Here is a 14,485-nt window from a genome sequence, read left to right as displayed (position 1 = left end):
GCCAGCAGTCCTGGATTGTGAGAGGACTCCCATTTAAGGGCAGTCGGACATCCCTCTAGGGGTCCCAGATTGGAGAGGGTACAGGCTGGGCTGAGGGACACCTCCCCACCATGCACGAATTTCGTGCACTGGGCCTCTAGTTGGTATATAATAGGCACTCAAATATAAATTAATGAAGCAATATCCCAAATTAATTCTCTATTCTCTGACTTTATTTCCTCAACACCTATTATTTAAACAACTCATCTCTTAACCTAGTGAAAATTTCTCAGAGTTTCTCCAGTGAGGCAGTATGGGGTGGTTAGGAGTGCTGGCTCTGGGACCAGACTGCCTGGGTTTGAATCTTGAGTCCCCCACTCCCTTGCTCTGGAAACTTGGGCAAAATTACTTAATATCATTGTAGCTTAATTATTCCCTTTGTAGAATGGTGACGGTTGTGTGGATTCAATGATTTAATATATGTAAGCACTTAGCACAGAACACAGAAAACACAAGCACTCAAATGTTAGGTGGTGTCATTATCATTATTTAACTTGAACTATACTACAATTCTAACATTGCTGACAATATTGATGACTTTTGAAAACCACATTAGGAGTAGATAAGTGTATATCTTAAACCTTAAATGTCTAGTTGAAGTCTTATGAAATTGAAATGAAGATGGTAAAACTTAAGCATTTTTTTTTAATCAGCAGACATTAAAATTCTTTCACAGCTTGCCCAGAGACAAATTCAGAAAATTCTTACTTGAACAAAAAAATACTTCAGCGGAAGATGGAAAAAATAGCTTCATCCAAGATGAAAGTAAAAGCTCAAAAATTGTTCATCACAGGCTATCTGACCATATAGGTCACAAGGTTATAGCACTATTCATATTCGATAAGTTATGGAACATGCTTTGTAGCCATAAAGTGGTTGTTATTAATTTATATTATAAATAAAACATATTTTTATGAAACCATGTTAATAAAGTTGTGTGTCTAATAAGCATCTTACCTTTTACATGTTTGAAGCCTAACTCCTATTCCTTCTTCCATCCTCAGCCCATCCCTCTCTATCTTAGTATACGGCAATACCCTTTATTCAGTTGCTCCAGTTCCAAATCTGAGTCACGTTTAACTCTTTTTTCCCCTACTCACCACAACCACTCATCAACACTTCTTATTGGCTCAAGGTTAAAATTTTGAACACTTCTTGCCACTCCCATAACTACCATTGTAGTCCAAGTCTCCATAATCTCTCACTTGACGAACTATAACATTCAAACCAGCCTCATTGTATCTAGTTTTATCAATTATAGTCTAAATTTCCCCACAGCTACTAGTATGATTATTTTTTAAGGTTAAATTCTATCATATTACCCACCTACTCAAAATTCTCCAATGGCATTCCCTCCATTGGAAGTTGGATTTTATATTAATGTCCTGCATAATGAATCTGCACTTCTTCAATCTCATATACTAACACACTTCCCATACCACACTCTGTTCTAAATACAGTGTTCTTGTTGCTGTTCTTTGAACACATCAAATAACACTGCCCTCAAAGCCTTTTTCCCTTACAGCATCCTTTGCCTATAATATTCTTCATTCAGATATTTGAATGGCAACCTCCTTTCTTCATTAAGACCTCTGCCCTAATTTCCCTTTCTCAGAGGACTTCCCTGAGCAATCTACCTAAAATAGAACTGACATCGGTCTTTATTCCCCTACACTATGCCATTTTTCCTGGTGGCACTTGTCACTACATGATATATTCTGGAGGGAAAGAAAATAAAAATACAAGCTTCATGAGCATAGGGACTGGGAAATTTTGTTCACCAACGAATCCCCAGCACCTAAAAAGCTTGGCATATGCTCAATATATGTTTCCTAAATAAATAAATAAATAAATAAATAAATAATTTTAACCCTAGACAGTTTGGCTCAGAGGATAGAGCATTGGCCTGCGGACCGAAAGGTCCTGGGTTCGATTCTGATAAAGGGCACGTACCTTGGTTGCAGGCTCCTCCCGGGCCCCGGGCCCTGGTTGGGGCGCATGCAGGAGGCAATCACATGCATGTTTCTCTTTGTCTTACCCTCTCTCTTCCACTCTCCCTAAAAAAGCAATGGGAAAATATACTCAGATGAGGATTAACACAAAAAAAATTATTTTATGGTTTTGGAGTGTGAAAGAATCAAGCACTATATTTAATATGAATATCTCTTCTGACAAAACATATAGATTTTAATATATTCTCTTTTTTGCTTCAATCATATTTGCCTTTCCCGTCAAGAGATAAGGTTTATAACTAATTAAAATTATCTTTCTATTATCCAAATATCTAATCATAAAGCCCCTTTGAAAGAATTTATGACTATATAACTAAATAAAATGTGGAAAACTTGCTTAATATTTTGAAGAAAGAAATAACTTAGGGCCAAAAAATTAGTTCCTGTGATTTATTTTTAAAAAGCTGACAATATTATGTTTACAATTTACTTATTTTTTTGGTTATTGTAATACAACATATAAATGAAGAATGTTTACATGAGCAAGTATTTGTAGGCAACCACGTCATGCTTCTTAATGCTAATATACCCTCTCTCATTGCTCTAATTGGCACTAGAGAAACAGACTTGTGATAATAACGATGGGAATAGAATCAAGGTCAATGGCTATGGCTAGACCAGTTAAAAGCTTACCAAGATGATTAATCGTCCAAGTGTACACACTTAGTCTTTCTCTGCCAGAATTATCCTATATAATAAAAGCCTAATATGCAAATTGTCCACTCCACCAGGAGTTCAGCCAAAATGTGGGGAGGCCCTGGCCAGCAGCCAGCAGCTGCTAGGGACCCTACCCGTGCACGAATTTCCTGCACCAGGCCTCTAGTAATATCATCTTGGCATTGTCCTTAAAGGGGCTTGTGTGTTTGTGTTTCAAGTTAAAATTGGATTTGGCCCTGGCCAGTGTGGCTCATTTGGTTGAGTGTGGTCCCATGCTCCAAAAGGTCGCCGGTTCTATTCCCAGTCAGGCAACAAATTAATGTTTCTCACATTGATAACACTCTCCTTCTTCTTTCCTCTCTCTCTAAAATCAATAAAAATACATTTTTAAAAAAACTGGATTTTTTGTGGCACTTTAAAATCTGTTACCAGAGCACATTTTGAGTCAATGCATCCAACTTTGCAAAAACTTCGTTTTAAATAGTTTCAACTGGAAAAGTTTATTACTTAAACTCTAAAAATGAACAAATTGATTCACAAAGGAAGAAATATTTGAATGATAGATGAGTGATCTTTATTTGGTTTGTACATTCTGCTTCCAACCTGGGAATTTTTCCACCAAAATAACATCTGGCTGAAATACAGTCCGAACTTATATGTACTTTTATAATGGGCTCCAACAGAAAAGTTCAGCCTTTTTTCAAATTTTCATTTGTAGAGCCATTACACTGATGGCTCAAAAACCCATTCAATTTTCCATGCTTCCTGGAACAATTTCAGTATCTCTTTGGCATATCTTCCCAGGAGATTAATAGGCTAAATTTGAACTTCTTTCCAGGCCACAGATGCTATGATGGTCTTTTTCCAGAATCTGGCAGCAAGGCCGGCACCATTAGGAGCCTTTGAAATGTAAGCCTTTTAGGTAGGGAAATAGCCAGGAAAATGACTGCAGATCCCGTCAGAAGTAGCCTGGAGTGGGTGAGAGAATGCAGAGAAAGGAAATTTCCACTTCAGAAGCTTTATAAAAGAGATGGTGTTGGGGATAATAATGCCCCAGAAAAACAACTCAAACCCCACAACAGCATTCGGGTAGTTAAACAACAATTATCCCCGAGGAAATCATTTCAGAATCTCCACGGCAGCTGTAGCTGGGGATTTTGCATCTCACGGTCTCTCATGACTCAATACCCCCCACGAAAACATCCTCATAAAAAAAGATGACAGGACTGAGGCAGGTTCTGACGCAGAATTGAATTCTCCACTTAAGCAAAGAAGCGGGTCCCAGGAGACGCAAGAGCTCCCACGGGTCGCCAGCAAGGCAATTGGAGCAGGCGGGGCCGCTGGAGCCTCCTATTGGCTGCCTCGGGCGACGGCCCCGCCCTGCCTCACCCTGTCCCGCCCCGCCCCGCCCCGCCCTGGTTTCTGTCGCGAAGGACGCCGCGTCGGTTGGTTGTCAAGATGGCGGCGGCTACGGGGTCGCTGTCACCACCTCTCCGGTTGCTAGAAAAGTTTGCCGCCGCAGCCGCCGTCGCCACCACAGCCACCAGAGCCGCTGAGCGCGAACCAGAGCCGCCACGGGCCACCCTTCCTCGCCCGTGACTCGGGACCTGAGTGGCCGAGTGTAGGGAGGGGCCGAGGAGAAAGAGGTGGAGAGGCCGGAGCGGCCATGAGGGCGGCGCTAGGGGCGAGCCCAAAGGCGACGCGGAGGTGAAGGATGCTGACCGGGAGGTCGGGAGCCCGGAGCGCGGTCGCGAGCCTGGGCGCCGAATCCTCGGACGCCCGCGACGGAGGTCCCCTCGACCCTCGGTTGGGCGACGGGCGTCGCCGACCTGGCGCTTACCTGTATCCTTCCTTCCCAGCCGCGGCCACCGGGGTAGCGTGTTGGAAGCGGGCCCATCTTTTTTCCCGTTCGATTCCCTTTACCAGGGACGCTAGGTGATAGAAACTAGCAGTCATCCCAGTGCGGACATTTGCTTTAGCTCCGTCGTTGCACCCCCTTAGACCTGAAATTATACCGTTTTGTCCTGTGACCGCTTCCCCCGCCGCCTTGTTCTCCCGCCCCATTCGTCAACTTGGGTGTAAAATTGTGGCGAATTTTAAAATACAGACACTGTATGTGCTGTGGAGATTGTTTTCTTGCCTTCTAGAATTACGCCATATGTCCTTTACTTCATGGTATTCTCCTGATTCATCATGCTACTTGGAGAGAAGAATTCCACAAATAAGTAAAATGTTTTGCTATGCTGCGTGTTTTAACAGTCACCCTAACACGCCGCTAATTCATTTACCAGAGATGCTCCGTGGGGTGTTTTGTTTTGTTTTCCATCCCCTGCCCCGTCCGTTGTCCGAGCGACAGCGGAGAGAGCTGGAGAAGCCCAGCGCCGGGTGCTTCCTGCTGGATTATCTCTGACCTTCCACCTGCGAGGTGGCTGTTGGTTGCATTGTAGAAAATAGAGAGTTTTATTTTCAAAATATGTAAGTCGTGTTTATTCCTTTAATTAGCATTTAACTGTTGTACTCTCAAAGGACTTGGTTGGCGGTGATAGTGTTGCATAATCATCATTCTTTTTGTCAGAAAGTGGCGTGTCTTCTCTTTTCAAGTTAACCCCGTATTACCCACGTTGTCTCCCACTACTATGGGATGTTGCAAATTTAGCAAGTTGACACGTTTAACTTAGTGCCTGCTCTTTGCAGACTCTGTTCTAGGTCCCGGGGATAAAAATCTAGTGCGGAAGGCATATGTACAGAGCTTCATCTTTATTAAAACACCTCTCCTCTGATCGTGCTTTCCTCGCGCTTCTACCCTTCTGTCTTTCTTTGACTAAGTTCTGAAAATGGTAGCCTGCAGTAGCACCTTCTAGTTCCTCTTATCTCTTCACTATTCACCCTAATCATTTTGGCTTTTGCTTTGCTACTCCCCAAAATCAGCCCTCTCAAAGATGTATTCTGGAATAAGCAGCATTGTTTTCAGCAGGGATTTGATTCTGACCCCTTGACATTGTATTTTCTTGAACACTAAACTCCTATTACACTGACCCTAATTTATCTCTAAAACTAGGGAAGCATTGTAAATGACTCATTGACAGAGTGTATAGTTCCATCATTTTCATTAATGAAATGGCCGTAGACTGAATTATTTTAATTTTATGTAGCATGAATGTTGAAACATATATTATAGAAATTCAGCAGTACCTCAAATGAACAAAACCAGAAAGACTTAATTCCAGAATTGTAATGATGGCTTTCTTAAAGACATCATGTTACTAAAAATATACTTAAATACTAAATATATTTATATCATATGGTTAAAATTTTAAAAGCTATAAATGATCATTTTAATAGATGCCCAAGGGGCTTTGACGAAACCCAATTAACATTTGCTAGTATGTATATATACACACATACATATATAAACATGTACCTACATATGTATTTTGCTAGTGTATATAAAATACATAGTGTGTATATATATTTAAATTGGAATAAAGGAATTCTTTTTTAATATAATAAAGACTGACACTAAATCAAGAATATCATGTTACTAATGAAAGAAACACTTAAGCATCTTTTATAAATATTAATTTGGATTTTCTTAGTGTCTGTAATGCTCACATTTATTTGAATGAATGACTAAATGAGAAAAAAATGAAAAACCTGTCATCTTAAAAAAATTTGGTAAAATTTCTACATGTAATTTTCAAATATGAAGTCAGTACTGAAAGACATCCAGCTTTCTATTTGTCAAAATTTCTTGACTCTAAATGCATTCTAATTATAATTAGCTGAAGTGAATTGTCTCATGTCCCCTTCACACTGTGCTTCTTTTTTTCCCTCATAAGTATCTCCACTCTCTTTCCCTTCCATTTTTATCCTAGACCAGGGGTGGGCAAACTTTGTGACTCGAGGGCCACAATGGGTTCTTAAACTGGACCAGAGGGCCAGAACAAAAGCATGGATGGAGTGTTTGTGTGAACTAATATAAATTCAAAGTAAAGGAGCTGAGGGGAGAGCAAGAGAACCGGTTAGAACAGCCGGATCCAGCCCGCGGACCGTAGTTTGCCCAAGGCTGTCCTAGACCCTCTTTGTCTCTCTTTCTTCTCTACCCAATTTATACCCTATTCTTGATTCTCTCACTAACATCCTTGGTTCTTTGCACCCTGAAAAGATGAGTTAGCCAAACATGTTCTAAGAGATAATGGCATGATATATCATGGCATGTTCTGTTCATAAGTATCCTTGTGTGGTTGGACATAGGATTCATGCAGGGAACTACTGAGGAATAATGTTGAAATTATAGAAAGCTTTCTATTCCAAGAAATTTGGAATTTGTCATAAAGATGATAGGAACTTTTGGAGAGTAACAAAGAATGAAAAAACTAATCAGATTTGCAATTAGCTAGCTTAATGGAGTTTCAAAGGAAGGGTGACAAGGATAGAAACATGGATGAGAATCATCAATTGGCTGCCTCCTGCACACCCCCTACTGGGGATTGAGCCCGAAACCCAGGTATGTGCCCTGACCGGGAATCACACCAGGACCTCCTGATTCATAGGGCCAACGCTCAACCACTGAGCCACGCAGGCCGGCAGGATGACAAGTTTAGAAGTAAAGAGATGAGTTAGAAGATTACTGAGTGAGTCCAGGCAAGAGATTTAGAATGCGAGAGCCAAGGCAATGGAAGGGGTTACAGAGAAGAAAAAGGTTTAATCAGGAAGCTCTAATAAATTTGGCAGTAATATAGGTTGTAAGATACATAGTTGTTTTTATGGTAACATATTTAAAATAACCGTAAATGAGCTCCAATTGGAGAAAGACTAAATTGGGAGAGGGAGAGATGAGGCTGAAGTGGAGTAGATTAGATTATGTTTTTAAATTATTATGTGTTAATTAATTCTACAACCCATATAATTCTTGGTTGATTTGTTTTTTAATGTTAAGTATATAAAATTATTTTCCTTTGAACAGGTATTTAACAGTGATTCTTATGGAAATATTTTACCTATATATTACAGATTATAGCAAAAACAAAAGTTTAGCCACCCATCTAATATTTTCTAAACTTGAAGAGCATACTTTGAAAAAATGCAAAGGCAGCAGCATTCTTTATAATTTAGCAGGCAAAATTGTGTTCATAATACACTTTTTATATGTATATATAAAAAATATTTATACATGGATATATGGAGAGAGTCCTTTGATTAAATTTAAGAATATATGTAATTGTCAGAACCTTAGAAACATTACATTTGTGATTTTCTTTAAGTTCTTATGATGAGGTCTCAAACTTATTCAACAGAGAACAGAATTGGCTTGCTTCACCCAAGCCAAAGCAACTTCTCCCCCTGAGCCCCCTTCCTGTTGCTCTTGTGTGCCCTGAAAGGAGCTAGCACTTTCCTCCACTACCTTGTTGTGACTTTCAGTAGTTAGCTGTCTTGTTGAAGTCTGACTCCTTCTAATAAAATACTATATTAGAGAACAAGGTAAGTCGTTAGGTATTTCTGTGCTAGCAAAGAACAAGATGTCCTTCCCTTTTGTTTCATTTTTATAAATCCTTAAAGAGAAACTTCAAGTGTGTGTGTGTGTGTGTGTGTGGGTATATGTTTGTGTTGAGGTGGTGCAAAATTTTATAATGAAGAAAAAATATATTATTTTCAATGGTATAAAGATGGTTAAATAGCAATATCATTGAAAACTAATAAGCTCTCATTAGCAAAGTTTCAAACACCCAAAAGTTCAAATAAACATGATTGTTTTGAAATATATAATAAAGTTTTTATAATATTAATACTGAAAGTATCCTGAAATCCACTGAAAAGTATAATTCATACTAGTGGCCCAGTGCACGAAATTTGTGCACATTAAAAGGGGATTAATTAGAGGAAATAATTTAATATTGCTATTTGCCCTTTCTCTATAATAGAAGTGTCAGAGATGAAAGAAAATTAGTAAAATGTATATGAAAACCTTCCTCCTGTCAGAGTCTGGGGCACACCACAGGACCCAGAGTCAAGTCCCCACCCACCCACATGCACCTCAAAATTGCATGAGATCCAGACCCGGCTGCCCCCCCCCCCATTGGGATAGATCCAGACCTGGCTAGTCCCACCCTTGTCAAGCCCCTCCAGGCAGGGAATGTAGCCTCAGGTCCCCTGGCCCGGTGCCAGGACAGGGGGCATGGCCTGAGGTCCCCCAGCCCAGACCGGGGTGGTGGGTGTGCCTTGAGGTCCTCTGTCAAGCCCCGCCAGGCAGGGGGGGTGCAGCCTCAGGTCCCCCAGCCTGGCACCAGGACGGGGGAACAGCCTCAGGTCCCCTGTCAAGCCCCATCAGCAGGGGAGTGCAGCTTCAGGTCCCCCCTGGGTGGGGGGCGCAGCCTGAGTTCCCCTGACCCAGCACTGGGGGTGCACCTTGAGGTCCCCTGTCAAGCCCTGCCAGGCAGGGGGGCGCAGCCTCAGGTCCCCTGGCTCGGTGCTGGGGTGGGGGGTGCGGCCTGAGGTCCCCTGTCAAGCCCCACAGGGCCGGGGGTGGGGGGGAGGGCGTAGCCTCAGGTCCCTGCTGATTGCTTGTTAAGGCTCCTTATGGGAACTTGGCCTCAGCTGTGGGTGCAGCCATCTTTGTGACGGAGTGATAGTTAATTAGTATATTTCCTGTTTATTAGATAGGATACTATCTATTAGTAAAATATAACCTTCATTTTCCTACATATATGCCTAAGATAGTAATTTGTTCATCATCACTCAAACAGCTGTTTAATAAATGAAATGATATGCAGTCTCCTTATCTGAGCTCATGATGTCTGAAAGTGATCCCACACCCCTCTCCCTCAGGGAAAGCGAGATCTATCTTCAATTCTAATACCAAGTCAGAATTTTTTTTTACATAAAAAATTTGCTGGTCATATACTGACATTAATGTGTACACATACTAATTGTTCCACAAAAAAATCATGATGTCGTTAGTATGAGGCTGTAATTGTATTTATCATATAGCATTGACGCTCACCCACTAAAAACATAAACCATCTCCTTAACTTTATTTATCATTAGAGATCTGAAAATCCATCTAGAGAAAAATTTAGAAGAAGAGCGCCAAATATTACTGCAGCAACAAAAAATATTTCGAAATCGAGCACGTAAATATTTTGTGGAGTCAAACAGGAGAAAAAAGTAAGTAATTGTATTTTATTCAGAGTGTAGAAATTCAAAGTCTTTATAAAATAATAATTCCTCTACTTTGTAGCATTTTATGAGCCTAAGTCATGATAATGCTTTATCTGTAAAACATTGATCAAGATTTAGGTGGCTTTGTACATTTCATAATTGTTTTTCTGCCTAAAGCACAAACCTGGTGGTGTAATATCTAGATTGCTGACTCTGACCATAATCATCTTTTCTTGTCATAGAACTTCTGATTACAGTATCATATGTACTTCTTAAAATGACTATAAAATGTATTCTTTATTTTTATATAATTTCATGATAAATTAAAAGATTACCAATTAGTATTTAGTCTCTAATAGAATATAATTTTATTTTAATTATTCACTTCTATATACTTTTTCTGTAAGAGCTATTCTCATTCATCCAGTCAGAAATATAATGGTGGAAATGTGATAAAAGAATTTTATAAATGACTGCCACAAAAGAGTTTTCTAGTATAAGCTGGAAAGTAAAGTAAAACCATCCAATCACTGCTTAACATTTTTCAAAATTTGTTTGAATTATTGGATTTTCTTAACATATAGTAAGTAAGCCATTTTTTATTATTGTTTTTGCTACCTTCTCTATATTCCTACAATACGCAAATGGCAGAAAAGCACTGGAGTTTATTAACTACATCATTAAGTATATGTTTCAAGTCTCATTTCGGGAATACAAAATTGTTTGCCTATAATTTGTTTTTCTGGCATATGTTTCTTTGTCTATTAACTTTTTCATTATCTGGTGTACTTAAAATTATTTAATAAAAATTGTTTTTGTTTTGTATTTGTGTGCTTCTGTTTTTCTCCTTTTAGCTCCTGAAACCTACAAAAGGTGCATGATAAATGTTCAATAAAGATTAATAAAAGGGTCATGGGCTTTGGAGTCAGAGATCTAGGTTAAAGTCCTAGCTTCTTGAGTTAGAGGAAGTTATTTAATCTCTTTAAGTCTCAGTTTCTCATTTATTATTTGAATTAATACCATCTATTTCAAGGGGTTGTTATGTAGGACAAAAAGGGTAATATTATAGAGGAATAGTTGAGAACACATATACTAGTAAAAGTAATTATCATGGTTCTGTCACATAGTGCTTCTTTCCTATTAAGCGTATTTATTTCATTGATTAATAAATTAACATTTGTCCATTGTGTTTTCTAATAGTTGACTTGCTCTGTGAAATAGCAGACTTTATATGTGGATTTGATTTTTTTATTTAAAAATGTTTTTATTGATTTCAGAGAGAGGAAGGGAGAGGGAGAGATAAAAACATCAATGATGAGAGAGGATCATCAATTGGATGCTCTGCACACCCACTCCTGGGGATCGAGACTGCAGCTCGGGCATATGCCCTGACCAGGAATCGAACCATGACTCCCTGGTCCATGGGTTGACACTCAACCACTGAGCCACACCAGCCAGGCTGGATTTGATCTTTAAACTTCCTACCTGTCTTCTCTCATCAAACATTTATATAAATTTTGATGTGGTAAATACTGATTTAAAATTCTAAAAGACAGAACATTTTCCAGTACAATTTCATTATTTGTTATTTTTCAGTTATACTACAATGCTATGTAAAGACATCAAAATTTCTTTTTTAGCCTGGCCAGTGTGGCACAGTGGTTGAGTGGACCTATGAACCAGTAGGTCACAGTGCAATTCCCCGTCAGGGCACATGCCTGGGTTTTGGACTTGATCCCCAGTAGGGGGGCATGCAGGAGGCAGCCATTCAATGATTCTCTCTCATTATTGATGTTTCTCTCTCTTCTTTCATCTCTGAGATCAATAAAAAATATATTTTTAAAAAATTTTTCTTTTTTAAACATTAGTCATTTGTCTCTATATTTCACCTTTTATAAAGGGGGTCAAATTATGTATACACTAATGAATTTTAAAATATGTATCATTATGGTCTTTTTGGCCTTACTATTATCTATCCATTTATGCTTTACATCATCTAAGTTCATACTGTCCACTCACATTATGGTCGCCAATTTGTTGGGGGATTTTTAAAGTATTTTTTTCTAGAGACAGTCTACTTTCATTATTTGTCAGATATACTTTGACATTGTTAATGCTATCCCTATTAGTATTCAAAGGAAAATGTTCATAGTACCAAGTGCTTTATTTCCATTAATTGCTAAAAAAAAAAAAAATCTCACTCATTTGATTTTTTTTACTCCTTCTTTGCTTTTTTATTTGCCAGTATTTTTTCTTGTATGTTTTTACCATATTCTCATGTTTTCCATTCTCGTATTCAGTGTCTATACAATGAAGTCTTTTGTTTCCCTTTAAGACCTCTTCCCTTCATCAATAGGTACTGGTTACCTTTTAGGCCTAATGCACACTGGCATCCTGGGACTTCCCTTTATTGCTCTTAAGAGTTGGAGCCACAGTTTCTTGCCTCCCATAGCATTCCTTTTTTCATTTTGTCCTATATCATTAGTTTGCTGGAGCACATCCGCAAGTAACTTTCTAGACCAAGTAGCTTTGTAGACCAAGTGATTTGAAGATACACATGCACATGAAAGAAATAAACTAATTTATTTCCTACATTGTTTTTTTTTCCTTTTTTATTAATTTCTTTATTGATTAAGATATCACATATTTGTCCTCATCCCCCCACTCCCATCCCAAACCCCTCCCCATGCATGCCTCCACCCCCCTGTTGTCCGTGACCACTGGTTAGGCTTATATGCATGCATACAAGTCCTTTGGTTGATCTCTCCCCCCTTACCCCCACCCTCCCCTACCTTCCCTCTGAGGTTTGACAGTCTGATCGATGCTTCCCTGTCTCCAGGTCTGTTTTTGTTCATCAGTTTATGTTGTTCATTATTTCCCCTAGATAAGTGAGATCATGTGATACTAGAAATACACTTATAAGAACCGAAAATGAGACAAGCAGTAATGGTTATGCTGGGAGGCAAATGAATCAGTCTGTAGTGAGTTTCTTTCTGGGCCAACAGTTCTTTTGAGTCCCAATTTCAATGTCAAACAGTTCCTTATGTGTACATGTCAGCAATGATATTTCAGTTCTGGATGGTGGACAAATGGTGGTAATGCAGGTCTGACCCTCTCTGGTTTGGTCCTGGGCAACCTGAAGCGACGCACAGCTGCTGACTGCTAGTATGGCAAGGCGTCGTCAGCGTCTTCCATCTCTGGACTGTTTCTCTTCTGTCTTCATGGCTGGAGCAGTCCTGTCAATTCCTCTCTGTTGCAGGAATCCACATGGTCTTGGAGGTGTTTTCTGAAAATATACAAACATATTCTCGACCAAAAGTTAATAAAGGAATCTTTTCTATAAATTTGACTTGGGATCCTTTTTCATTTTTTGCCCAAACGATTTTCCTTTGGCTTGTTTTGACACCATGTGTGTTTTTCATGGGTGTCTTGCTGTTAGCATTACAAATGAAAGTTAATTTTCTAAAGTAAAAATTTTCTAGATGTAATTTACTTACAGGATATTTTTCCTTACATGATATTCTTCTACTATTCCCCCTTTTTTGATTTAAATATTAGGAGGCTTTTGGAAATTTTATAATGTAGTCTTGATAGCTTTTAAATTTTAATTTTTTGCACTAAAATATGACTGCTTTAGGTTCATTACATGTTACACAATTTTACCATGAGATGAACTACCAATAAAAATTTTAGTTAACACTTTAGGAACAGCTTTTTGTCCAGTATCATTAATTTTTCTAGAATATTCGCTTATTTCACTTAGCCAGTTTAAATTAGTCTGAGAACTTGACTACTATTTTACTGTCAAATTTAATACTCTAACAACAATTTTATTTTACCCTGTAAATATTAGTGGAAAGGATTATTTGCCTTCACAGCTGTTGCCTGTGCTTTCTGTTCATGCTGAGATTGAAGCCTCGTGATGGCTGGTACCATGAATCTGTCTCTCGCCCAGTGGGGTGAGCTGGGCCCTCCCTGGAGAAGAAACCTGGGTTCCCCAAGATATGTGGTTAGTGTCGGGGCCCCGCCAGCAGGGGAGGGGATCCCAAGTCAGGTGCTGGGCGTGGAGGCCACGGGGGCATAGGCTACCAAGGAGACAGAACTGAACCTCACATCACCCTGCTTGGCCCCGGAGGATGGCTGGTTAGCCAGAGACGGGTAAGATTCCTCAGGGAAGGAACAACCTAAGACAGGCACAGTCGCAGAGGGGCCCTCAGGAGAGAACTTGGGGGTCAACAGGGGTAGAGCACAGACCCTCACCCCCCCAACTTTGCAGGGGCCTGAACCCTCACCCCTTCTGAGGGAGGTCTCCTGCCCCCATGGCTGCTTCGCTTCACATGACCAGTTCAAATCGGGACCCAGGTAACAGACAGACTTGGCCGACAGCAGCTGCCCCCTCACTGCAACAAGACTTGTTTGAGTTGTCTTGTTACCCATGGTGTGGGGAAGTGGGTTTTGGATATCTAAATCCAGCCTAGCACCAGGAATGCTCAGGGCTTACTTAAGAAGGCAAATATTCCTACATTGTTTTTAATTTTCAATTTTAGAACTATCTCTTGGTAAATAAATGAACAGGCATTTATTAATTCAATAAACATAGTTGATTACCAATGATTAAA

At 39.6% G+C, this 14,485-nt stretch overlaps 1 protein-coding gene across 4 annotated transcripts in view; it reads left to right on the top strand.

Moving 5' to 3' along the window:
• Window positions 1-4,125: 4,125 nt before the first annotated feature.
• Window positions 4,126-14,485, top strand: part of CEP126 (centrosomal protein 126) — an 81,661-nt gene continuing 71,301 nt past the window's right edge. For all 4 annotated transcript variants that reach the window (XM_080642320.1, XM_080642322.1, XM_080642321.1 and 1 more), the window contains exons 1-2: window positions 4,126-4,550; window positions 9,753-9,872. In XM_080642320.1, coding sequence (XP_080498446.1) covers window positions 4,423-4,550; window positions 9,753-9,872 — 248 coding nt within the window. In that variant the 5' untranslated portion in view covers window positions 4,126-4,422. The remainder of the gene's footprint in view (window positions 4,551-9,752; window positions 9,873-14,485) is intronic.

Source organism: Plecotus auritus, assembly GCF_963455305.1.
Source record: "Plecotus auritus genome assembly, chromosome: 9".
Classification (NCBI taxonomy): Eukaryota; Metazoa; Chordata; class Mammalia; order Chiroptera; family Vespertilionidae; genus Plecotus; species Plecotus auritus.
Note: the sequence above shows the minus strand (reverse complement) of the source record. Positions and strands in the feature narration are given on the sequence as shown.